This window comes from Macaca thibetana, chromosome 7, assembly GCF_024542745.1.
Source record: "Macaca thibetana thibetana isolate TM-01 chromosome 7, ASM2454274v1, whole genome shotgun sequence".
Classification (NCBI taxonomy): domain Eukaryota; kingdom Metazoa; phylum Chordata; class Mammalia; order Primates; family Cercopithecidae; genus Macaca; species Macaca thibetana.
Window position 1 is genome coordinate 54,553,776 of NC_065584.1, and position 25,835 is coordinate 54,579,610.

Below are 25,835 nucleotides of genomic sequence, written 5' to 3' on the forward strand. Positions count from 1 at the left end.
TGAGTGGGATAAAGCCTATCCACATCTGGGCTGTGAACTCCAGAAGGGGGGGACCGAGGCAGCTGTGCATGAAGACCGCAGGTAAAGAGGAAGGGAGCCGAGGAGGCCCAACAGCGGCGGGCGACCTGAGGCAAGCCTGCACTCCCGGCAAGAGGGGCACAGCAGGAGGCCAGCTCGCGGCGCCGCTACAGCCCGGGCTTCCGGGGCGGCGCGCGCGGCCGGGGGGCGGGGCCGGGACCGAAGCACCGCCTACGTCGGGCTGCGTGACAATGGGGCGGGCCGCAGAACGCGGCTGCGGCGGATGCGGGTCTCTTGGGGGCGGAGCGGCTGCCGCGGCCGCCGCAGCACGGGTCGGGATTTGAAAGATTAAAAACTCTGGGTGGAGAGGGCGGCGGCGTTGAATGTGTGGCGGAAGCGCTGGGGGTCACGGCTCCGCGCGCCGCCGGGCAGCCGGCGGCGTCTCCACAGCATGAATTACCCGGGCCGCGGGTCCCCGCGGAGCCCCGAGCATAACGGCCGAGGCGGCGGCGGCGCCTGGGAGCTGGGCTCAGACGCGGGGCCGGCGTTCGGCGGCGGCGTCTGCTGCTTCGAGCACCTGCCCGGCGGGGACCCGGGCGACGGCGACGTGCCCCTGGCCCTGCTTCGCGGGGATCCCGGGCTGCATTTGGCGCCGGGCACTGAGGACCACAACCACCACCTGGCGCTGGACCCCTGCCTCAGTGACGAGAACTATGACTTCAGCTCCGCTGAGTCGGGCTCCTCGCTGCGCTACTACAGCGAGGGCGAGAGCGGCGGCGGCGGCAGCTCCTTGTCGCTGCACCCGCCGCAGCAGCCTCCGCTGGTCCCGACGAACTCGGGGGGCGGCGGGGCGACAGGGGGGGTCCCCGGGGAAAGGAAACGTACCCGGCTTGGCGGCCCGGCGGCCCGGCACCGCTATGAGGTAGTGACGGAGCTGGGCCCGGAGGAGGTACGCTGGTTTTACAAGGAGGACAAGAAGACCTGGAAGCCCTTCATCGGCTACGACTCGCTCCGCATCGAGCTCGCTTTCCGGACTCTGCTGCAGGCCACGGGTGCCCGGCGCCAGGGCGAGGACCGGGACGGCAACCATGTGTGCTCTCCCACGGGCCCAGCCTCCAGTTCCGGAGAAGATGACGATGAGGACCGCGCCTGTGGCTTCTGCCAGAGTACGACGGGGCACGAGCCCGAGGTGGTGGAACTGGTGAACATCGAGCCTGTGTGCGTGCGGGGTGGCCTCTACGAGGTGGATGTGACCCAAGGAGAGTGCTACCCGGTATATTGGAACCGTGAGTAGCGGGCTGGGGTTAGGGCGGGACGGGCTGTCCCCGCATGGGCCGATGTGCACCGGTGTGGGTTTGGGACTGGTCGCCGCGAAGAGGGAGGCGCGTGAGGCCTGGCGTTTGTCCGGGGCAGGATGGAGATTGCGCAGGGAGCGTCGGCAGGTGAAGGGTAAACGAGCAGATGGCAAAACCCAAGCTGCCTGGGGTCAGGAGGACTGGATACCTTAGTGAGTAGCGCCTCCTGGGTGAGCCGGGTGCTGCTGCCATCCCCTGGAAGTGATCCAGGAACGGATCCGCAGCCCGAGGTTTAATTTCGTGATCCTACCAGCTTTGTCCACCTGGGGATCTGGTTCGGTCTCATTTACCCTGAACAGCCTATGATTTAAAGAGCGGCACGTTTTCTGGGGTAGGAAGGTTTGAGAGGATCTGCTCGAGAATCTACAGCTTAGTTATGGATTCAGGAAAAGAAAAAGTATCCCTGGCGGGAAAGGAGATAGGTGGTTCCCACTGGGTGTGTTCGGAGAGGTGGAAAGCACTGCGTGAAGCAGCTCTGGCAAGTGGCTCCGCTCCCTCGATGGAATACTGGATTCTGTCTCTTAGGTCCTCATTTACATATTTTCGTCTTTGCATCCTAACCTTGAAAAATTACTATTTCTGTGCCCCGTCTTCCTCATCTGTAAAAGGGGAGAAATTGTACCTACCTCATGGGATTGTTGTGAAAGTAAATTAGAAAATATACCTCAAGGGCTTGGAACTATGGTTGGTACTTACGTGTGATACGAGTGTTAACAGTATTTATTAGACAATAACACAGATGGGTTTATAGTTGAATAGGAAGAAGGTGACCATAAATATCTGCCAGTGCATGCAGCAAATACTACATATGTAATATATAGTAGATATTCAATAGTCACAGAAGTTATTGACCACCAGTATTATATGTAATATACACTTCTAATTTTCATGGGCCCAGTGCCCTAACTCAGGTGTCTTCAATGATTGTCACAACCCTTAAATCCTCCATACAGCACTCTGCCCTCTATTAATTAGATGGATTGGTGACAGCTTCCTTTCTGTATGTTTAGCACCTTACCATCGGCAGAGCCCATCACCTTTACCTTTGTACTCTGATAGGGCCTAGTGCAATACATATTCAATAACTAGTTATTGAATTGCAATCAGTGATTCTGATAATGTTAAAACATTCATATGTTAAGCATGACTTACTAAGATAGCAATTCCAACGTGTGTCAAATCACCAAATAAAATAATAGCAGGAAATTTAATTTCTTACTGCACATTAAGATGATACTAAAGGCATTCATTACCATTTTTATAAGGTCAGATTCAGTGAGATCTGTTACATCATTCACTTTTTTAGATTATAAGCTCACTAAAGACAGGGTATGTTTATATTCATTCAGTTCTTTCATATTCAGAGTATTTGTATGTCCATAACGGTACTCTTGTGAAGGCATTAAGAAAGATGGGGAAAAGGAAAATCCTTACCCTTTGAGAGCTTCCCGCTCGGTGTTTCCTTCAAATGACTTAAACATCATCATTTTTTTTTTTTCCTGAATATAGAAGTACCAAGACTTAGTGGAGTCAGAAAGTTGGATAAAAATACAGGGTATCCTTGGAGAGGGGACGGAAACCGAGAGATGAATCTTACCCTTAGATTAAACTGAAGTATATTCACCAAGAATACTGTGTGCTCTCTTGGTTTTTGATAAAATTGTTAATGCCTGCATAGTGCTTCACTGTTTACAAAGTGATTTTTGACGTTCATTATTTTACAGTGATAGCAAATTAATACTAACATTATATACATGAAGAAATGGGCTCAGCGAAATTAATGAGCTTGTCCAAGGTCACTCAGCTACAAAGTGATGAAGCAGTTCATTCATTAGTCTAGTGGGGGAATACATTGCATTAATGCAAAGAGCTTCTGACCCATCCAAGGGTGAGGGTATCAGGAAAGCGTCCCAGAATATTTAAGACAGAGTCTTACAGGATGAATTTAATGAAGCAGAGAAATAGAGGGAAGGGCATTCCAGCTAGATAGGTACATACACAAGGACACAGGTCTGAAACTGCATGGCATTTTAAGGAAGTGAAGTCTACACCTGCAGGCACTGAGACCACATGGGGTTGGGTTTGGGCTTTGACCAACCACAGAGACCGAAGTATGTGAGGGCTGGTGTTTGGTCAGGGACAGGATGGAGATTGTGAAGGGAGCACCTGCACATGAATGGCACATTTGGGAGAATAGCTGGAAAAGGGACAGAGTGGATAAGCAGTGCTAAGGAGTTTGGCCTTTATCCTGTGAGTAATGAGGAACCAAACAGTAGAAGGTTCTTTATACTTACATGTGATTAGTGACAATGCAAAGGTTGAGCTGGAGAGTTGGAAGCAGAATATCAGTAGAATGCTAGTATCATAAATCAAGTAAGAACTGGTGGGAGCCTACAAAAGTTAACCTAAAGGTAATGTGGACTTGTCTTTCTCCAGTCTTCTTTCCTAAAGCAAATAGCCATTAGGCCAATTATAGCTTATAAATTTTTGTTAACTAGCATAAGAGCAACACCTGTTTTTATCTCTATTTTAGCATTTTCTAAATAATTCTCTACAAGATACAGTCCTGTGGATGTCCAAGCCCTCATATGAGCTATAATAAAATCACAATCGTGCTTTTTATCTATCCTGTAATTTGCCATTTCTCACAGAATCTCATATAACTTTAATTAGTTTCTTAAGTCTCTGTGTGTACATTTTCACACTTTCTAGGAGGGTCCAGTCCCCGTATGGGTTCTTCAGCCTTTCTTCAAATAGAAAAACTCATACTATATGTTGCAGCTTTTGACCTTGCTCACATTTTACTTTTCCTTTTTAGCTGTTTTGGAAACTGGTTAGTGGTAATAAAAGAGTTTAAAAATAAAAAAAGTCCAGTAAGTTCCTGTGTAGAATGGTGGTATGAATCCATTGGCCATTTAGATTTTTGTGTCCTAATTTAGCCCACTGCATCTGGGTGTCAAGGCCAACAAGTTAGCTATACCTATTCTAAAAGAAATATTTTATTTTATTCTTCCTTTTGAACTTGACTAGCAGATAAAATCTGAACTAATTTGGGGTACATGAATCAGAAAGGAGAACAGAATTTGTCTTCTATTAATGAGGAGCCAATATTATTACATATGAAAAAATATTAGTTGTAAACTTATTTTTGTTTTATTGTATGTTTAGATATTCTTCTGGCTGCATGTGGACATTCTAGATAAAAACTAATCATGCTGAGTAATGGTTGTGAGCTCTCTTGTTCGCAGTGTTCTTCCTGTTTGTACTCATTTCATAGACTTGTTTTGAGGATTATTACATGTAACATCCTTATTACAGTGGTTGGCACATTGTACTAGGTGTTAACTATATGTGGATCTCAAAAAAACTATACACCTTATTTTTAGAAGTGCACAGGTTAGTAAAGTTAACCAGTGCACAGTTGTTGAGTGCCCACAATTTCTTGTTATTAGTCAGTACCTCATCAGAGGTGAAAGAATGTCTGTAAGGAATATTGGCAAGAAAGTGGCCAAAGCATTTAGTAATAGCAGATGGGAAGGCATATGGAACATTCTAGAGATATTTCATGAGCTTAGAATAATTCAACAATTCTAGGCCGGGCACGGTGGCTCACGCCTGTAATCCTAGCACTTTGGGAGGCTGAGGTGGGTGGATCACCTGAGGTCAGGAGTTCGAGACCAGTCTGGCCAACATGGTGAAACCCCGTCTCTCCTAAAAGTACAAAAATTAGCCGGGCATGGTGTGCCTGTAATCCCAGCTATTCAGGAGGCTGAGGCAGGAGAATCACTTGAACCTGGGAGGCAGCTGTTGCAGTGAGCCGAGATCGTGGTACTGCGCTCCAGCCTGGGCGACAAGAGCAAGACTCCATCTCAAAAAAAAAAAAGAATAATTCAGCAATTCTGATGGCAGTGATGTGTGCAGTTTGCACTAGGGAGTTGTGTGATTTCTATTCATTGACTAAATTAATGAAGTTATTGACCACATTTTTATATGTAGTATCCAGGAGTCTATAAACCACAGATTTCTTTTTTCCCCTCTGTCACCCCCCACCTTCTGGTATACTTATGCAGCCTACTTGCATTATTGTAATTTTAAACCATTTTCAGTTTCAAATGCTTTAGAAATAAACCGGTGGTTTTTGTGGTATATTGCAACAAAGGGAAAATTATATTCCCAGTAAAATGAGATAAAAAAAAAAATTAGAGCTTTTCCCTTAATTACATGATGTTTACAAACTTGGTGTAGATGTGACCATGTTATTCATAATAACAATCCTTTGTGTGGCACAGGGCATCATGGAAAATAATGGAGTCCCGGGGGCAGAAGGCACTCTTTTTTTGATCAGTTTCTGTCTCCAGTAAAGCAGAACTATAGCGATAGTGCCTGACCCTGAAAAAGTGTTGGAGACTTTTATCTTTTACTCTTTATAACTGTGTTATCCCCCACTAGCCTGGACTGGAAAGCAGCCTTGGACTGCATTGAACCCTGACTGCTCAGGTTTACAGTACCAAGGCCCCAGTTTTCTGAGAACCCGCCTCATCCCAGATCAGATCTGCTTTAGAGTGCGTTTTAGAATGCACAGTGACCTGCTAAAACAGAACAAGGATGTGAATGGATAGTGACATGTATGGAGGGCAGGACCTGGCACCTGACCATGGCGTTTGGGGCTTCTCTTTCCCTTTGAAATGCGTCATTACTTTAAAAACTGATCTAATGTCAGTTATTGATTCACCTTATGTATGTCCAAAATGTTATAATGCATGTTTTGCAAGTGCTTTATGCAAATGCTTAGAGCAATCAGTGTGGTTTTCTTACCCCTGTAAACCCCCTCTGCTTTTCTTTCCTCTTTTACCCTTTTCTTATAAAAGAGATCTTGTGTATGCTTCTCTCTTCCAAATTTTATTTTGGGTCTTTTATCTCCATATCGCTCTTTATAGTTTGTGTTTTGCTGAGAAACCTTGATGTCTGGAACCTACAGTTGATCCTTTTTTGTAGAGAGCAAGAAAAATCTGGATGTGCTGGTCAAGGAATCCTCTGAGAATTATGGACACTGGGGAAGGACAGTGGAAGTCAGAGAGGAGAACTAGAAGAAGAACTTATTATTCACAGGAAGCCTAAGATGAAAAATATTGGCAAAAGAAATTGGGAAGTACGTAGTTATGGAATTCCTAATAACTAGGGAATCTGACCTAAGACCTTTGTTTTTTCGTGAATGTACTGGAATTTAAACTGTGCATGTTATACAAAAAAAAAAAAAAACTGTCAGCATTGATGAAGGGTACAGATATACAGAGTCCCTTCTTTTTTTCCACAATACACTCTAAAAGTTCAGTTAAAAAGTAGAACAAGGAAAAAAATTTTTTATAGTTACTGTATATAATCTACAGTTCTACCCTTTTGCATCCACATTGGTAAAGGGAAATTGTGCCCATAAGAAGTGTTGAATCACTGATAATTGAGTAAATTAATAGAATGAAAACCACAATGCAGATACTTTCTGATACTCCTAGATTAGGAGACAAGTGAAATTCAAGGTGGTAAAAAATTGGAACTTGCCTGTACCAGAGAACTGAAGAAAAACAGTAGCAAAATTGATATAATCATATAAAAGTAATTCTATTTTATGTACTGCTTTTTAGCCTCCGCAAATTGTCAAGATTGAATTATACATTAATTTTTTTTTTTTTGAGATATTCTGTTGCCGAGGATGAAGTACAGTGGTGTGATCTCAGTGCACTGCAAGCTCTGCCTCCCAGGTTCAAGCGATTCTCCTGCCTCAGCCTCCCTAGTAGCTGGGACTATGGGCATGTGCAACCATGCCCGGCTAATTTTTATATTTTTAGTAGAGATGGAGTTTCACCATGTTGACCAGGCTGATCTTGAACTCCTGACGTCAAGTTATCCATCCACCTTGGCCTCCCAAAGTGCTGGGATAACAGGTGTGAGCCACTGTGTCCAGCCTGTTTGTTTGTTTGTTTGTTTGTTTGCTGTTTTGAGACAGAGTTTCGCTCTTATTGCCCAGGCTGGAGTGCAATGGTGCAATCTCGGCTCACTGAGACCTCTGCCTCCCAGGTTCAAGTGATTTTCCTGCCTCAGCCTCCCAAAGTGCTGGGATTACAGGCATGCATTACCACACCTGGCCCATTAATGTTTATTTTAATGTCTTCTTACATTAAGCTATCTCTAGATAATCTTTATAATCACTGCTCTTGTATGTTTAAATAAAGTCTATTGAATGACCGCCGGGGGTCAGGTCACCCTTTGGAAATGACACTGTTACTGGTACTTCTGTATTCCAAGACCTCAGATACTGGAAAATCCTTGAGAAATACAAATTCCATCTGAATGGATGGCTTTTCCAAATAATGGAGAGTTAAGCTTTTATGTGCTGGAATGTAATATTAACTATATGGATGGAAATCTCTCTGATATTACTAATTGTCTCTGGCTGCTTCTCAGTGGACTATCTTTATGAACATTGATGCAGGATATCCTTTGAGAAACATGGTAGGGGACAAATAACTAGTTGTACTATGTTAAAACTTTTTTTTTTTTTTTGAGACAAGATTTTGTTCTGTCGCTTAGGCCAGAGTAAAGTGGAGTGATCATAACTCGCGGCAGCCTTGACCTCCCAGGCTCAGGCAATCCTCCCACCTCAGACTTCAAAGAAGCTAGGACCATAGGTGCACGTCACCATGCCCAGCTAATTTTTTAAATTATTACTTGTAGAGACATGGTCTTCCTATGTTGCCCAGGCTGCTCTCAAACTCCTGGGCTCAAGCAGTCCTCCTGCCTCAGCCTCCCACAGTGCTGGGACTACGGGGATGATCCATCATACCCAGCCTTCTTAAAACTGAAGATTTTAAAGCATGTGCCATGGAATGCTCTGCTCAGTAATGTTATGTTTTTATTATTTTTGAGATGGAGTCTCCCTTCGTCATCCAGGCTAGAGTGCAGTGGCGCCATCTCGGCACACTGCAACCTCCACCTCCCGGGTTCTTGTGCCTCAGCCTCCTGAGTGACTGGGATCACAGGCCTGCGCCGTCCCCCCCCCCGGCTAAGTTTTGTATTTTTAGTGGAGACAGGGTTTCACCATGTTGGTAAGCCTGGTGTTGAACTCCTGACCTCGGGTAATCCACCTGCCTCAGCCTCCCAAAGTGCTGGGATTACAAATGTGAGCCACCGCGCCCGGCCTCTGCTCAGTAATTTTAGATGATGCACAGGGAGCAGAGTCAGAATTACTTCTAAGCCTTAGTGTAGATATTTAGTTAAATGCAATCCCACTCTTATATTTTACAACTTACTACAACTACTTAATAGCAACTTTTAGCTCGTATTTTATTGGCTGAGTCCGTTATTCTCATTCTGTAGAATTGCTTCTAACTAGGCCCGGGGTATCTTATGTGTACGTGATACACCTACTTAGACCTTCAGTAAAACTTGCATTTTAACATCTGGTTTATGTGTTAACATTAAGTACACCCAAGTTTGTTTATGATTTTTTTAAACAAAGTCTTTGCTGTAAATCAAAAGACACTTGTAGGAAAGAGAGAATCTACTTGAAACCAAAGATGTTGTTTAGCACCCAAACTGAGGAAATTTCAGTGTGGTTGCTGAAGCACTTTCAGTGACTCATATTCTTCCAATGTAGCTATCTGCTGCTGAAATGAACCTTTCCTATATGGCTAACACCGTATGAGACAAGTGTACCTGTCTGTAAGATTTAGAAAAAGATACTTGCCTTTGCTTAATGTTCTCATTGTATAGCCAATCACTATTATGCTTCTTATTTAAGATTAGCACAAGTTACCCATGATTCCGCTCTTTGCCTTTCACTGGAAAATATTAAGACTTTATATTTTAGAATATCTGGTTGGATATAGTTGCAGTTTATTCTTTAACCTATTTACTGTTTAGCTTGTTATGCTATTTTGTATAAACTACATTATCTATTACATTTGTTTTGGTAGGGGAGAAAGGCAACTATATCTCATGTATAGTAAATGCCCCTAATCTTGGAATACTGGGTTGAATCATTTGGAATTCTAATTGCCTGGCAGGATTCTGCCTTTTATGGAAAGACCTACAATCCATTAAGGAGTATGATAGGCCACACATAAAGGTTGAACCTTGTAAAGAGGAAGTTCCTCTTCAAAGACTTTCCTCCCCATCTAATTAAGAATAAAGAGTAATTTCTCTTAGAAGCAAAATTTATTCAAAGACCTGTGCTAACTTTCATAAATATCTGCTAGCCGTAATAAAGAAATCAATGTACTTTATGTTCTTAGCTCCTACAATTTAGCCTAAATATTTGCCCTCGCATGCTTATACTGGTCCAAGCAAGCATTAAGTCATAACCTGTTCCTCTTCCTTATTTGAAGGTGTTTTTACTTTTCTCAGCATTCCACAAGTTACTTCCTCCTTCCTTTGCTCTTCTCTGCCTTTGCTTCTTTTAAAAAGTTCTAAGTTGCTAGCCAATCAGGACAAATACAAAATATGAAGTCCCGTTCCAGCCAATAGAAACCAGACACAGCAGTAAGGTGAATGCGTCAGGTTATAAATGACCCTGTCTCCTTGGTTCCGCGTACTTTCATGGCAAAACTGCTGGCGAGTGTACGCTTTCTGCAGAAAGTAAAAATGGCCTTGCTGAGGAAATTAAAGTTATGTTCAAGAGCTATTTCTTTACGGCACCGAGGAACAAGCATTTCTAACAAACATGGTTTACAGCATTTGTTTTCAAATCACCACTCACCTTACCACAGTTAATCAGTTTCATCTCTGCCACCTCCATTTCAATTCTTACTGGTTTTTCTAGGGAGGCAACATTGTTTCGTATTTTAAGAATGTCAAGGACCACTGGATCCAGTCTTGGCTCAAATCCCAGCTGTGCTGTACACTGTGACCTTGAGCAACTGAAATTCCCTGTGTCTTACTTTCTTCTTCTATAAAATGTGGATAATAATATCTACCTCTTGTGATTGTTTTCAATAGGTAAAATATTTAAAGATCTTAAAAATATCCCATGATGAATAGTAAGTTCTATAAAACTGTTAGCAAGGGCCGGGCGCGGTGGCTCAAGCCTGTAATCCCAGCACTTTGGGAGGCCGAGATGGGCGGATCACGAGGTCAGGAGATCGAGACCATCCTGGCTAACACGGTGAAACCCCGTCTCTACTAAGAAATACAAAAAAACTAGCCGGGCGAGGTGGCGGGCGCCTGTAGTCCCAGCTACTCGGGAGGCTGAGGCCGGAGAATGGCGTAAACCCGGGAGGCGGAGCTTGCAGTGAGCTGAGATCCGGCCACTGCACTCCAGCCTGGGCTACAGAGCGAGACTCCGTCTCAAAAAAAAAACAAAAAAAAACAAAAAAAAACTGTTAGCTATGATTGTTTCTCCATCTTCCTTGCCTGTTCAAATCCTTCCAAATTTCCAATCCACTTGACATTCTTCGCTCTCCTGTTTCAATTTGTAGTCTCTTTCCTCACATGGCATATTCTTGGCCTGCCATCTTGATAATCAACTCTCAAAATGGGCACAGCCCTAGTTTCTCTGTAACTATTGCCTGCCTTTATGAGAAGCTGTAATTTTTGTCTGGTCTCTCAGGCCCCAGAAAGGTCGGTGCTGTCTTGAGTTCTGGCTTGGACCTGGGAGAAGTTCACCAGTCATTCTCTTACAAATCTATTGTCTGTGGGAAAGGAGGAATTCTTTCCTGTAAAAGCATTCTAAATTCTTGAGCATCTGTTTTTGTTGCTATGCAGATCCTGTCACCAAATGTGAGAGATACCAACTTTATCCCCAGAGCTCATTTAGACGACTCTCCCAGCTACCAGGATTTTTGATAAAATAGAGAACTTTACAGTTTTCTAAAAGACTGCTCAGTTTTCAGTTAAGGCAAAGCCAGTAATGTTCTTGTTTTGTTTTTTTTTTGTTTTTTTTGCCATGCTGGCAAGAAAAAAATGGCCAACAATTCTTCTTATGGTGGAGACCTTAGCATGAAAACTATGAGAATTATCTTAATTGATCTGCAGTTAAACCAGTAGTAGTAAGGATGGCAGCTAGGTTCTGGCAATTAGTGTAAAATCTAACAGTATAAAATAATCTTGACTCTCTCCTTAGTCAAAGGACATGGCAGCCATTCCTTATCCAGCATTGGCAATAAAAACCACATGGGAACAGATAAACAGATCTTTGTTGTCTAATTCCCTTAGTTTGAATCCTTGATATACCATAGCTATATGCCTTCGGGCAATTTATAATCTCTGTGGCCTAATTTATTTCTCCTTTGTAAGTGGGGATCATTCCTGCTGCCAAGAGTTATTATCGGGTGATTATTATTATTAAGATTTCATTGAAGTACATATATGCAGAATGCTTAGCACAGTACCTAGGTCAATAAGCATTAGCTAAGCCAGGCTGGTATATTTGCTGTTGAACTAGAAGCCTATCTTCTGGAAATACCTGTTCTATTTGGAGTTAGGGGGAAGGGTGGAAAGCTATGACTCTATCAAAATTACTTCAGCCTATACTTGATATATACACATACGTACACACATGTACTGTATATATTTTCATGTACTCATCTTAAAACTACTTAATCACTCCAAGAGTTCTGGGAGTCACAGTGAAGTTTCATACTTCACCTTAATTGCCCCTTTGAACTCTGAGTTTGAAGAAAATATAGACCTTTCTAGGTAAGATGAAGGCTTAGTGGAATACTCTTCAGCCTCTGATTGCCTCTGCTGGATTCTGTAGTCTGCAGAATGGCAACCTGTGTTGTTAATTTCTAGCACTTTTGTGTGACCAGTAGTTTGCAGATTTAATTGAGTGTAACAGTTACTGGGAAGATTGTTAAAATACAGATTCTCGGATCTTATCCCTGGAGATTTGGTACAAGAGATCTGAGCTAGGGCCAGAGAATCTTCCTCTTTAATAGAAGAAATTTTGTTTGCAAAGGGTTCGAAGACCTTACTTTGGTAATTCTGTTAGTTCATAAACCCCCTAGTCTAAATGGCTGGAAGCTGCCTCATCTTCACTTGTTTTCACTTACACTCAGAGAATTACCAGTTCAGTCAGTCCAAGGTTGCATTTCTAGAGATTCTAGGGAAGTTAACCTTCTGGCAAATTGGTAGTTTTATTTAATCTCTATTGTTCTTTCTACCTATGTATTGCCACACTGTCCTTCTACTTTAAAATTTCTGTATCTTATTGATCTTCTGTATTCTTTTGTGAGTGAGGAGCAGGATGAAGTCTCCAACTGTAATTGTGGATGCAGTTAGCCTGTTAATAAAGTTATTTTGGTTTTTGTTTCATGTATTTCAAAGCTCTGTTTATAGATGTGTATACATTTAGGATTATTACATCCTTTTGATGAAATATTGCCTTTATCACTTTGAAATATCCCCCTTATCTCTGGTAATGTTTCTTTTGTTGAAGTCTACTTTATTTGATACTAATATAGCCACTCTAGATTCCTTTTGATTAGTATTCGTAATTTATATCTTTTCCTGCCCTTTTACTTTTAAACCTGTATGCGTCTTTACCTATCTGTTGAGTCTCGCTTTTTAAAATTTATTCTGACAACCTCTACCTTTTAATTGGCATTTTAGACCATTTACATTTAGTATGATTAATGCTAAGTTTGATTTTAAAATGAACATCCTGCTACTAATTTTCTGTTTGTCCCCTTTGTTCTTCATTCCCTTTCTTCTCTTTTCCTGCCTTCTTTGGGATTGGAGTTTGTTTAATGATTCTCTTCTATCTTTAATATTAGTTTTTAGGGATACTTTTTCATATTTATCTTGGCTTGTGTTCCCTGGGTTTTTTTGGTTGGTTGGTTGGTTGTTTTTTGAGACAAAGTCTCGCTCTGTTGCCCAGGCTGGAGTACAGTAGAACAATCTCAGCTCATGCCACTTCTACCTCCCAGGTTCAAGCAATTCTCCTGCCTAAGCCTCCCAAGTAGCTGGGATTATAGGCACACAGCACCACACTTGGCTAATTTTTGTATTTTTAGTAGAGACGGGGTTTCACCATGTCTCATTTAAGACCACCAGGCTGGTCTTAAACCCCTAACCTCAGGTCCTCTGCCCACCTTGACTTCCCAAAGTGCTGTGATTATAGGCGTGAGCCACTGCACCTGGCCTTTCTAAGCTTTTTGTATTTCAATTACATATATATGTTAGGTCATTTGATATAGCTCCCCAGTTCATGGATACTCTATTCTGTTTAATTTTTTCACCCACTCTTTTTTTTTTCTTTGTATTTCCATTTGCGAAATTTTTATTAACTTATTTTTGAGTTTACTGATGCTTTCCTCAGCTGTGTTGATCAAAGGTATTCTTTATCTATCTTACCATTTTTCTAGTTTCTGGCATTTCTGTTTGACTCTCTTGTAGTTTCTATTTCCATGCTGAAATTTCTCATCTAATTATACATGTTGTTTACCTTTTCCACTAGAGCCTTTAGTGTTTTAATCATATTTTAATTTTTCTAATAGTTCCAGCATCTGTGGGCATTTCTGGTTTGGGTCTGTTGATTTTTTTTTTTTTTTTTTTTTTGTGGTCTCTTGACAGTGGGTTGGTTTCTCCCATCTTCTTTGAATGTCTCATAATTTAATGTAAAGCTGGACATCTTGTGTTGGGTAGTAGAGTATTTATGCCTAGAAATAGGCATGCCTTGTTTTTTGTTGTTTTTTTGTTTTGTTTTTTTGAGACAGGATCTCACTGTTGCCCAGGCTGGAGTGCAGTGGCGTGATCTCAGCTCACTGCAACCCCTGCCTTCCAGGTTCAAATAATGCTCAAGGCACACCTTGTATTTTGCTAGACGTTTAGTGTGGGGGATTGAGCAACCTAGTTGGGAGTTGATCTGCATTTGGGTTTCATTATTGCTGTAGTTACTATCAGTGCACCACAGGCTTTAAATTCCCATAGCATTACCATACCTAGAGGGCTGGTTCACCAAGGATTTTCCTTCAGGTCTGCTTTATTCTTAGCATCAGGTTTTCCCTTTCCACCTTTATCTCAAAGAAGGTTCTTCATGCTTTTACTCTCCCCCAGAAATAGATGAAACTAACTCCCTAACTTGGTGGTGATGGTATGGGCGAGAGTGTGGAAGGGACATTCTCTGTTCTGGTTCTGCCTTATTCTTAGTCACAGTGTCTCTGGGTCTCAAGAGTGGAGCCTTCTCAGCAATTCTGCCCTACCCCAGCCATGAATGACCTCATCTTCTAGGCTCAGGACAATTTCCTGCCTCTGATAGTTTGCCTGTGTGTGTGTGTGTGTGTGTGTGTGTGTGTGTGTGTGTGTGTGTGTGTGTTTTGTTTTTGTTTTCTTCTATTACCTTTTCCCAGCTGCTATGGTTCTTTAGTTGTTGCTGTTCTAGCAGCAGCTTAAGGCTTTCATTCCTTAGGTGAGATAGGGAGTAAGGATCTAGACAAGACCTTGTAAGGATCCAGGCAGACCTTTCCATACCTGCCACTGTTCCCCTCTCCCAACCCTGCACTATGAAGGCAATACTTTTTCAGGTTTCTTGCCCATCCCTCAGTCTTTCTTATGAGTTCCTGGTAATATCTGTGGAGAAGAACCTGCAACAAGGTATAGTTTGCTCTTGTGTCTGAAGCCCCAGAAATTTTATACTCTTACTGTAGCCCACACTGGACCTTTAGCAAACTGTTGAAACATTTTTGCTGAAATCTTTTTACTGGCTTGTATGGCATCTGATGTCTTCCCCCTAAGCAAGCAAGTATTTACATCTTATTTTTCCTTAGATATTATTAGTTAGTTGCCTCATGACCTCAGCTGTCTTATTAGCATATTTTCATTTATCCTCCTCATAGCCGTTTTGCCATTGTCACACGTTTCATTACTATTTGTTATAAACACCAAAATACAATCTTTTTATTTTTATTTATTTTTGAGACAGAGTCTCGCTCTGTTGCCCAGGCTGGAGTGCAGTGGCACAATTTTGGCTCACTGCAGCCACCATCTCCAGGGCTCAAGCAATTCTCCTGCATCAGCCTCCCGGGTAGCTGGGATTATAGATGTGTACCACCACACCTGGCTAATTTTTGGTAGAGATAAGGTTTCACCATATTGGCCAGGCTGGTCTTGAACTCCTGACCTCAAGTGATCTGCCCACCTCGGCCTCCCAAAGTCCTGGGATTACAGGCATGAGCCACCGCACCCAGCCTTTAAGTAGGCAATTTTTAAAAAACAATTTCTTTGAACTCTATTTCTCTTAGTTTTGAGACATAATTTTGCTAGATATAGAATCCTAGGTGGACATTTTTGTTTCCTTCACAACTTCAAACATCACTTCATTGTCTTTCACTTCTATAGTTTCTGACGAGAAGTTTGCTATTGTTTTTATCTTTGTTCTTCTAAATGTCATCTTTTTTTCCCTGACAGCTTCCTTCCCCCAACCCCCTGACTTTACTGATGACTTGCAGCAATTTGATTATGATGTGTCTTGCTGTGGTGTTTCTTCATAATTCATCTTCATGGGATTTGTTGAGATTTTGGGAACTGTGGCTTTATCACTTTCATCAAATTTGGCTATTCTCCAAATTTATTTTTCTGTTCATCTTACCCCTTATCTCGGATTCCTACTACATATAAGTCAGTATGCTTTGATACTGCTTAACAACTGTACATTTTGATATTGCCCTATAGCCCTATGATTTTCTTTTCTTTTTCTTTTTTCTTTTCTTTTTTTTTTTTTTTTTTTTTTTTTTTGAGAAAGAGTCTCACTCTGTCACCCAGGCTGGAGTGCAGTGGTGCAGTCTCAGCTGACTGCAACCTCCGCCTCCCAGGTTCAAGTGATTCTCCTGTCTCAGCCTCTCGAATAGTTGGAATTACAGGTGTGTGCCGCCACGCCCAGCTAATTTTTGTATTTGTAGTAGAGTCATGGTTTCGCCATGTTGGCCAGGCTGGTCTTAAACTCCTGACCTCAAGTGATCCACCTGCCTCGGCCTCCCAGAGTGTTGGGATTACAGGTGTGAGCCACCGCACCTGGTCTGCCCTGTATTTTCTTTTTTTCTTTGTATTTCATCTTAGTTTCTATTGCTGTTTTCTTGAATTAACATGTCCTAGTGCTATATTATGACTTTGAAGAATTTCACTGATCTTTTCTTCTGTAATTTATAATTTATAATTGATCTCGTTTGTTATATGTTTTATTTTTGATATTTTACTTTTCATCTCTAGAAGTTCATTTTAGGTATTTTTTGTATCTTCTGTTTTCTTCCTCCTCATTTTTGTGTTTTCCTCTACCTTCTTGAATCTAGGGAGTGAGGAATGGTTGTTTTAGCATCTTTTTCTGCCAGTTTTCCCATCCATGTTGTTTCTGGATGTTTTTATTGACTGACTTTTCTCCTGGGTATGTGTTAAATTTTCATGCTTCTTTGGATACCTGTTAGGTATATGCTTTAGATGTTTTTGGATTGTGTAGGATTCCTTTAGTACTGTTGGGCTTTATTCCAATGGACAGTTAAGATACTTCAAATTAATTCGTTTTATCTAAGGCTTTCTTTTGAGCTTTGTTAGGGTAGTCACAGCAGCATTTAATGTGGGGATAATTTATCTCTGCTACTGAGGCATTACCTTTCTGAGGACATTGCTCAATGCCTCTTGGATTAGGTCGTTATATTCTGACTGCTGATTGGAACATGAACTATTTGTTGTCCTATATGAGCTCTGGAGATTGTTCCACCTGCTCCTTTCCAGTGGTTCTTTTCCCTGGCTTCAAGTAGTTTTCTCCTTTATGTGCATAAGCCAGTATTCAAATAAGAATAAAGGGAACTCTTCTAGAGATATTTGGCACTGTCTTTCTACAGTGCCAAAATGCCCTGTACTACATTTTGCCTCACAAATTCTAGGTCTTGGCGTTCCTGAACTCTTAGCTCTTTCAAAACTCAGAGTGTTAGGCTTTGTTTGGTTTAACTTTCCCTGTGCTATTGCCTGGAAAATCTAGCACTAAGCTTCTGCTGTCTCACGCATCCGTGTGAAGAGACCACCAAAACAGGCTTTATGTGAGCACCAAGGGTGTTTATTTCACCTGGGTGCAGGCGGACTGAGTCCAAAAAGAGAGTCAGCAAAGGGTGGTGGATTATCATTAGTTCTTACAGGTTTTGGGGTAGGCGGTAGAGTTAGGAGCAATGTTTTGCGGGCAGGGGGTGGATCTTATAAAGTACATTCTCAAGGGTAGGGAGACTTACAAAGAACCTTCTTAAGGTTGGGGGAGATTACAAAGTACATTGATCAGTTAGGGTGGGGCAGAAACAAATTACAATGGTGGAATGTCATCAGTTAAGGCTATTTTCACTTTTGTGGATCTTCAGTTGCTTCAGGTGATCTGGATGTATACCTGCAGGTCACAGGGGATATGATGGCTTAGCTTGGGCTCAGAGGCCTGACATTACAGTGGTAGGAATTCTCTCAGTGATCACTGTCCTCTTCTGTCTATTGTACAATATCTGAAAATTCATTGTTGCATATATTTTGTCGATTTTCTAGTTATTTAAGGTGGGATATTAAATCCATTATGTGTTACTCTGTCATTGCTGGAAGTAGAAGTCTGTTCTTCCAGTTTAACTGATTTACTCTCTCCATTCTTGACCATCTTTATCTCTCTATTAGGCACAACCCAGTGCTTACATATCCTATGTGCCTTCCTGCTCAGGAATGTTAAAATGGATAACTCTTTAGTGAGCTAATACAGATCATGCAGCTGCCACACGGAGTAGAACTGAGATGCGTTATGCGTCACGTGCATCTGTGTGAAGAGAGTCTGCCCGCAGGCTTTGTGTGAGTAACAAGGCTGTTTATTTCACCTGGGTGCAGGTGGGCTGAGTCCGAAAAAGGAGTCAGCAAAGGGTGGTGGGATTATCATTAGTTCTTACAGGTTTGGGATAGGCAGACAAGGGGTGGATCTCACAAAGTACATTCTCAAGGACGAGGAGAATATTACAGAGTATCTTCTTAAGGTCGGGGGAATATCACAAAGTGCATTATCACAAGGGCGGGGAGGGTGTATTGTCATAAGGTCAGTTGATCAGTTAGGGTAGGGCAGGAACAGATCACAATGGTGGAATGTCATCTTTTGTGGTTCTTCAGTTGCTTCAGGCCATCTGGATGTGTACCTGCAGGTCACAGGGGATATGATGGCTTAGCTTGGACTCAGAGGCCTGACATTCCTGTCTTCATATATTAATAAGAAAAACAAAACAAAATGGTAGTGAAAATTTTGGGGGGTGGTATGGAGAGATCATGGACGATGTTTCTCAGGGCTACTTCAAGTGAGATTAGTGGCGGCATGGGAACCTATAGTGGGAGAGATTAAACTGAAGAAAGATTTTGGGGTAAGGGGTGATATCGTGGGGTTGTTAGAAGTAGCATTTGTCGTATAGAATGACTGGTGATGGCCTGGATGCGGTTTTGTATGAATTGAGAAACTAAACAGAAGACACAAAGTCCCAATAAAAGGAGGAGGAAAACAGGTATTAAAGGACTAAGAATTGGGAGGACCCAGGACATCCAATTAGAGAGTGCCCAAGGGGGTTCAGCATAATTATTTGGTTGGCAAATTTTGGGGCTCTATCCTTGAGTTTTTTGTGTTGTCATATACCAGGCCAGATTGATTTAGGTAAAAACAAACACTCTTCATTTAAAAATATAGAGTCCCACCCCCCCCCTTTTTTTTTTTAGCAGTGAGTAAGTGCAGGCCTCCACGGTTCTGGAGGAAAGAGAAATGCAAAGCCAGCAATTGTTTGTTAAGGAAGGATTAGAAATGGCTAGGAGAGAGTGAGTGAGATTGATAGTGTGGTGGAGACAGCAGGTGAGAGGTAGAGGGTGGCATAAGACGGGAACGAGAATAAGAGTGAGTATAAAAGTAAAGAAGAGAACTTCATCAGGGTGAACGTACTGGAGTGTGCCCTATCAGCAAAGATCGTCTATTCACTCTAAGAGGGAGTCAAGAGTGGTGGATTGGGGATAGTACCAGGAGATAACCACTACGATGGTTTGGAGGAAAAGTGTAAACTGGTGGTGTAAACAAGGGCAGGGTATTTATGAGTAGTTGAGAATGGTGAATAGGAGTATGACTAGACAGAAGACAGTAGGGATGACAAGTTTTTGGGGCACAGTCCAAGTAGTAGGAGTGACTGCGTAAAGCCCCGTTGCAAAAAGTAGGGTAAGGACGAATAGACCTAATAGAATGAAGGGATGTATTGGGCTCATAAGGGTTATTACTGTTCTTCAGAAATGCGAGTGAGTTTAAGGGAAGTAGGGGAGAGTACTTGTGACTTCAGGCTGGCTGTCCGACGGACACCGCTTTATTCTGGAATGGTGAACCCAATGGGGAGGGTCCTGTAGGCGGACGGCAGTTGAGGTACTATAGATGACTAAGTAGGGTCTGGTCCATCAAGGTTGTAGAGTTTGAGGGGTCAGATTCTTAACAACTGATCATCCAGCTAGGGTGTCTTCATATGGCTGGGAATCTGGAGTAGGCAAAAGATAATTAGCAGCTTGGCAAATTTCCTGTCTAGTTTGCTGGAGGACTGGAAGATAATCACCTAGAGGGCTGGAGTCTGGAATGAGACTGGGGTCTAATAAAAAGGAGCATCCGTACAGGAGCTAAAATGGGCTATACCCTGTAGCATCCCAAGGACAGGCCCGAATTCTGAGCTGGGCAAGTGGTAAAAGTACTGTACAGTCCTTTTTCAGTTGGAGGCTGAGTTTGGTGAGGTGTGTCTTTAAGAGACCGTTAGTTCTTTCTGCTTTTCCTGAGGATTGAGGGTGTTAAGGAGCATGAAGTTTCCATTAAATGCCCAGGGACTGGGAGACTGCCTGAGTGACTTGACTAATAAAGGCCGGTCCATTATCAGATTGTATAGAGGTGGGAAGGCCAAACCGAGGAAGTATGTCTGACAGAAGGGAAGAAATAACTGGTGGCCTTCTCAGACCCTGTGGGAAAGGCCTCTACCCATCCAGTGAAAGTGTTTACCCAGACTAAGAGGTATTTTAGTTTCCTGACTCGAGGCATGTGAGTAAAGTCATTTTGCCAGTCCTGGGCAGGGGCAAATCTCTGAGCTTGATGTATAGGGAAGGGAGCGGGCCTGAACAATCCCTGAGTAGTAGTAGAATAGTGGATGGAGCACTGAGAAGTGATTTCCTTGAGGATAGATTTCCATGATGGAAAGGAAATGAGAGATTCTAAGAGACGGGCTAGTGGCTTCTAACCTACATGGAAGAGGTTATGAAATAACGACAGAATAGAATGGGCCTGTGAGGCTGGAAGGAGATATTTTCCTTGCTCCAAGAACCATTTGCCTTGTGTAGGAAGAGATTGATAGGTAGAAGTTTCGGTGGGAGTGACTGATGAGAAAGAGAAAAAGTGGCCGTAAGGGACAAAAGTTGGAAGGCTAGCCGCTTCTTTAGCTACCTTATCAGTGTAAGCGTTGCCCTGAGTGCTGGGATCTGATGCCTTTTGATGACCCTTGCAGTGAATGACTCCAGCTTCCTTTGGAAGTAAAGTGGCCTTTGGAAGTAAAGCAGCCTTGAGAAGAGTTTTTACTAAAGAGGCATTAATAATGGAGGACCCTTGCATAGTGAGGAAATCTCTTTCTGCCCATGTAACAGCATGGTGGTACAGGATATGGAAGGCATATTTAGAGTCAATATAAATATTGACATGTAGTCCCTTTGCAAGAGTGAGGGCCTGAGTTAAGGCAATGAGTTCAGCTTGCTAAAAGGTAGAGGAGCGGGGCAGAGCGGTAGTCTCAATGATAGATGTGGAAGACACCACAGCATAGGCTGCCTTTGCCGGTGATTGGTGATTGGGCCTGGAAGAACTGCCATCAATAAACCAGGTGTAATCAGGGTGAGGAACAGGAAAGAAGGAAATATGGGGAAATGAAGTGAATGCCAGGTGGATCAGAGAGGTAACAGTCATGGGGGTCAGGTATGGTATCAGGAATAATGTGGGGGCCAGCCTAAAACAGTAAGGTCAAGTTGTTTGGACAGAAAGGCTACAGGGCACGGTCCCGGCTCTTGTGTAAGAATTCTGACCGCACAACCCTGCACTTTGGCTGTGTGTAATGAAAAAGAGTTGGGATGAGTTAGGGAGAGCTAGTGGGGAGCAGCTTTTAGGGCTGTTTTTAAAAGAATGGAAAGGGGAGTGGAGAAAGGATTGAGGATTTATGGGGCCAGCTAGGTTTTCTTTTGTGAGTTTATATAATGGTTTAGTCAGGATGGCAAAACTAGGTACCTAAAGGCGAAATTACTTAACCATGCCTAGGAAGGAAAGGAGTTGTTGCTTTGTAGAAGGGATTGAGGTTTGGGAGATTAGCCGGACATGATCAGCAGGGAGAGCATGCATGTTTTCATGAAGAATCATGCTGAGTTAGATAACAGATGGGGAAGAAACTTGAGCTTTGGAGGGGGGTGTGCAATGTCCTTTTAAGAATAATGTTGGAGAAGCAGGAAGGTGTCCTGTTGGGAAGATTTGTAGGAGGGGCTATAAAGTAGAAGGTCATCAAAATGTTTAATAAGTTGAGAAGCAGATGGATAGAAAGAAAGTAAATCATGAGAAAAGACTTGAGTGAAGTAATGGGGGCTGTCCCTGAAGCCTTATAGCAGTACAGCCCAGGTAAGTTGCTGAGACTGATGGGTGCCAGGGTCAGTCCAAGTGAAAGCGACAAAAGGCTGGGATGAAGGGTGTGAAGGAATAATAAAGAAAGCATGTCTGAGATCCAGAACAGAATAATGGGTTGTGGAGGAAGGTATTGACGATAAGAGAGTATATGGGTTTGACACCATAGGTTGGATGGGAAGGATCATTTGATTAATAAGGTGAAGATCCTGGACAGGCTTTAGTCCCTTCAAAGCCAGTTATGGGATGGGATACTGGCATTGAGCCGGGTAAGGGTGATTAGATTTTAAGGGGATAGTAATGGGTGTGTGATCAGTTGCCACGGAGGGAGTAGAGGTGTCCTGTTACTTGTGGGTTAAGGTGGGGGGATACAAGAGGAAGACGCAAAGGATGCTTTGAACTAGGGAAAAGGGCAGCAATGAGGTGTGGCTGTAGCCCAGGAATAGTCAGGGAAGCAGATAATTTAGTAAAAATGCCTCAACCTAATAAGGGAACTGGGCAGGTGGGGATAACTAAAAAGGAGTGCATAAAAGAATGTTGTCCAAGTTGGCACCAGAGTTGGGGAGTTTTAAGAGGTTTAGAAGCCTGGCCGTCAATACCCACAGCAGTTTTGGAGACAAGGGAAATAGGCCCTTGAAAAGAAGGTAATGTGGAGTGGGTAGCCTCTTGTATTGTATTAAGAAGGGAACGAACTTATCCTCCACTGGAAGAGTTACCCAAAGTGTCTGTGATGGTCTGAGAGGCTTTTAGGGAGATCGGGCAGTGTCAGTCTTTAGCCACTAAGATGAGAACATCTGGAAAGGAGTCAGTCAGACAGCCTTGGGCCAGAGTTCCAGGGGCTCTGGGAGTGGCTGCCAGGCAAGTTGGACAGTCTGATTTCCAATGGGGCCCTGCACAGATGGGACACAGCTTAGGAGGAATCCCGGGCTGCGGGCACTCCTTGGCCCAGTGGCCAGATTTTCAGCACTTGAAGCAAGATCCTAGGGGAGGAGGTCCTGGAGGATGAGGTCTTGGAGGAATGCCTGGCCGCTGCAGTTCAGGCGTTTTGAAGTTCTCGTGTGTTGGAGATGTGGCTGGGGTTTGTCTCACGGTGGAGGCAAGTAATTGCAACTCTTCTCTGTTATTGTACACCTTGAAGATAAGGTTAATTAAGTTCTGTTTTGGGGTTTGAGGGCCAGAATCTAATTTTTGGAGCTTTTTGTAATGTTGGGAGCTAATTGGGTAATAAAATGTATATTGAGAATAAGACGGACTTCTGGCCCTTCTGGGTTTAGGGCTGTAAAGTGTGTAAGGGTTGTTGCCAAATGGGCCATGAACTGGGCTGGATTTTTATATTTGATGAAAAAGAGCCTAAATGCTAACTGATTTGGGAAAGGTCTGAAGGTCTGATAGAGAAAAAGGAGCATTAACCTTGACTATGCCTTTAGCTCTAGCCACTTCTTTAAGAGGAAATTATTGGGCAAGTAGGGGAGGACTAGTCATGGAACAAAACTGTAATCCAGACAGGGTGTGAGGTGGGGAGGTGATAGAAGGATTATAGGGTGGGGGAGCAGAGGCTGAGGAAGAATTGGGACCTGGCTCGGCCTGGCAAGGAGCAGCCTGGGGAGGAGGGGAGAGGTCAGGTGGATCCATAGAAAAGGAGGAGTCAAAGGACTCAGAACTTGGGTGGAAACTGAAGGCACAGACAGGAGAGAAAGAAGAAAGATTTGGGACACGTCACATTGGGAGCAGAGACTAGGGAGGGACCAGTGTGTAAAAGAATGCCTGGACGTCAGGCACCTCGGACCATTTGCCCATTTTACCACAAGAATTATCTAGATGTTATACAATGGAGAAATGGAAAGTGCTGTTTTCTGGCCATTTAGAGCCATTATCAAGTTTGTATTGGGCTGAGTGGTGTTGCAGAAGAAAATAAGACGCTTAGGTTTTAGGTCAGGTGAGAATTGAAGAGGTTTTAAGTTCTTGAGAACATAGGCTAAGGGAGAAGAAGGAGGAATAGAGGGTGGCAGGTTGCCAATAGTGAAGGAGGCAAGCCCAGAGAAAAGAGAGGGTAATGATGGGGTGGGTGGGGTGGGGGTTTGGTACTTGCCACCCAGGAGAGGTGGTCCTTGCCTCCCAGGGAAAGTGGTACTTGCCACCAAGGTGAAGGATCAAGGCAGGCATCCCCATGGTGATCAGACACCTCTGAAATGTGGGTGAATAATCAGGCAGGCATCCCTGCAGTGATTAAACACCCAGGGAAAACTGTCTTTCCAAGTCCATGACTGGTGCCGGAATTTTGAGTTCACGGATAAAACGTGTCTCCTCTATCTCTACCAGAAAGGGAAAGAAACCGAAATTAAGGAAGGGAGAGATTGAAGGGTGGAGGGATAGCGAGAGAGGTTGGAAAAGACAGTGAAAACACTGCTTACCCAATTTAAAATTGGTGAGATGTTCCTTGGGCTGGTTGGTCTGAGGACCTGAGGTCATAGGTGGATCTCCTCACAGAGTGAGGGCAAGGACAGGGAGCTCATCTCCCAAAGGAGTCCCCCTGTCCTGGGTCTTCAGCACCAAATGTCATGTGCGTCCATGTGAAGAGAGTCCACCAACAGGCTTTGTGTGAGCAACAAGGCTGTTTATTTCACCTGGGTGCAGGTAGGCTGAGTCCAAAACAGGAGTCAGCAAAGGGTGTGGGATTATCATTAGTTCTTATAGGTTTGGGATAGGCAGGCAGGGGGTGGATCTCACAAAGTACATTCTCAGGGGTAGGGAGAATATCACAAAGTACCTTCTTAAGGGGTGGGGGAATATCACAGTGCATTATCACAAGGGCGGGGAGGGTGTATTGTCATAAGGTCAGTTGATCAGTTAGGGTAGGGCAGGAACAGATCACAATGGTGGAATGTCATCTTTTGTGGTTCTTCAGTTGCCTCAGGCCATCTGGATGTGTGCCTGCAGGTCACAGGGGATATGATGGCTTAGCTTGGACTCAGAGGCCTGACATTATGCAGTTAAGGGCTGTAGGTAGAAGTGATAGACTTTTGTATCAGAACTGTTTGCTTCTGGCCCTTTTTTGCTGACATAATACACATGGCCTAACTGAACCAACTATTGCACTTAATTTCTATGCTTCTATAGTGGGCTGAAGGTTAATATCTCCCCAAAATTTATATGTTTAAATCCTAAACCTCTAGGTGATGGTATTGGGGAAATGGGGTCTTTGGGAAGTGATTAGATCATAGGGCAGAGTCCTATGAATCGCATTAACACCCTGCCCCTTCCCCACTTCCACCATGTGAGGGCACAGTGAGAAGGCACGATGAACCAGAAAGTGGATCCTCATCAGACACCATATCTGCTGGTGCCTTGATCTTAGACTTAGCAGTCCCCAGAGATGTGAGAAATAAGTTTCCATTGTTACGAGCCACCAACTTTATGGTATTTTATTATAGCAGCCTACATGGACTAAGACAGACCGTTAGTCTCCATATATTACTCCATTCTCATGCTGCTATGAAGAAATACCCAAGACTTGGTAATTTATAAAGGAAAGAGGTTTAATTGACTCACAGTTCCACATGGCTGGGGAGGCCTCAGGAAACTTACAGTCATGGTGGAAGGGGAAGCAAACAGTGTCCTTCTTCACATGGTAGGAGGAGAGAGAAATATAGAGCAAACAGGGGAAAGCCCCTTATAAAACCGTTAGATCTCGTGAGAACTCACTATCGGAACAGCATGGGGGAGCCACCCCCATGTTCTAATCACCTCTCATGAGGTTCCTCCCCCAACAGGTGGAGATTACAATTTGAATTACAATTCAAGATGAGATTTTGGGGTGGGAC

The 25,835-nt window shown here is 43.4% G+C and overlaps 1 protein-coding gene across 7 annotated transcripts in view; it reads left to right on the forward strand.

Annotated features, from left to right (window-relative positions):
- The first annotated feature begins 245 nt into the window (after positions 1-245).
- The window catches only part of DDHD1 (DDHD domain containing 1), a 119,924-nt gene continuing 94,334 nt past the window's right edge, over positions 246-25,835 (forward strand). For all 7 annotated transcript variants that reach the window (XM_050800080.1, XM_050800083.1, XM_050800084.1 and 4 more), the window contains exon 1: positions 246-1,304. In XM_050800080.1, the coding sequence (XP_050656037.1) occupies positions 470-1,304 (835 nt within the window). In that variant the 5' untranslated portion in view covers positions 246-469. The remainder of the gene's footprint in view (positions 1,305-25,835) is intronic.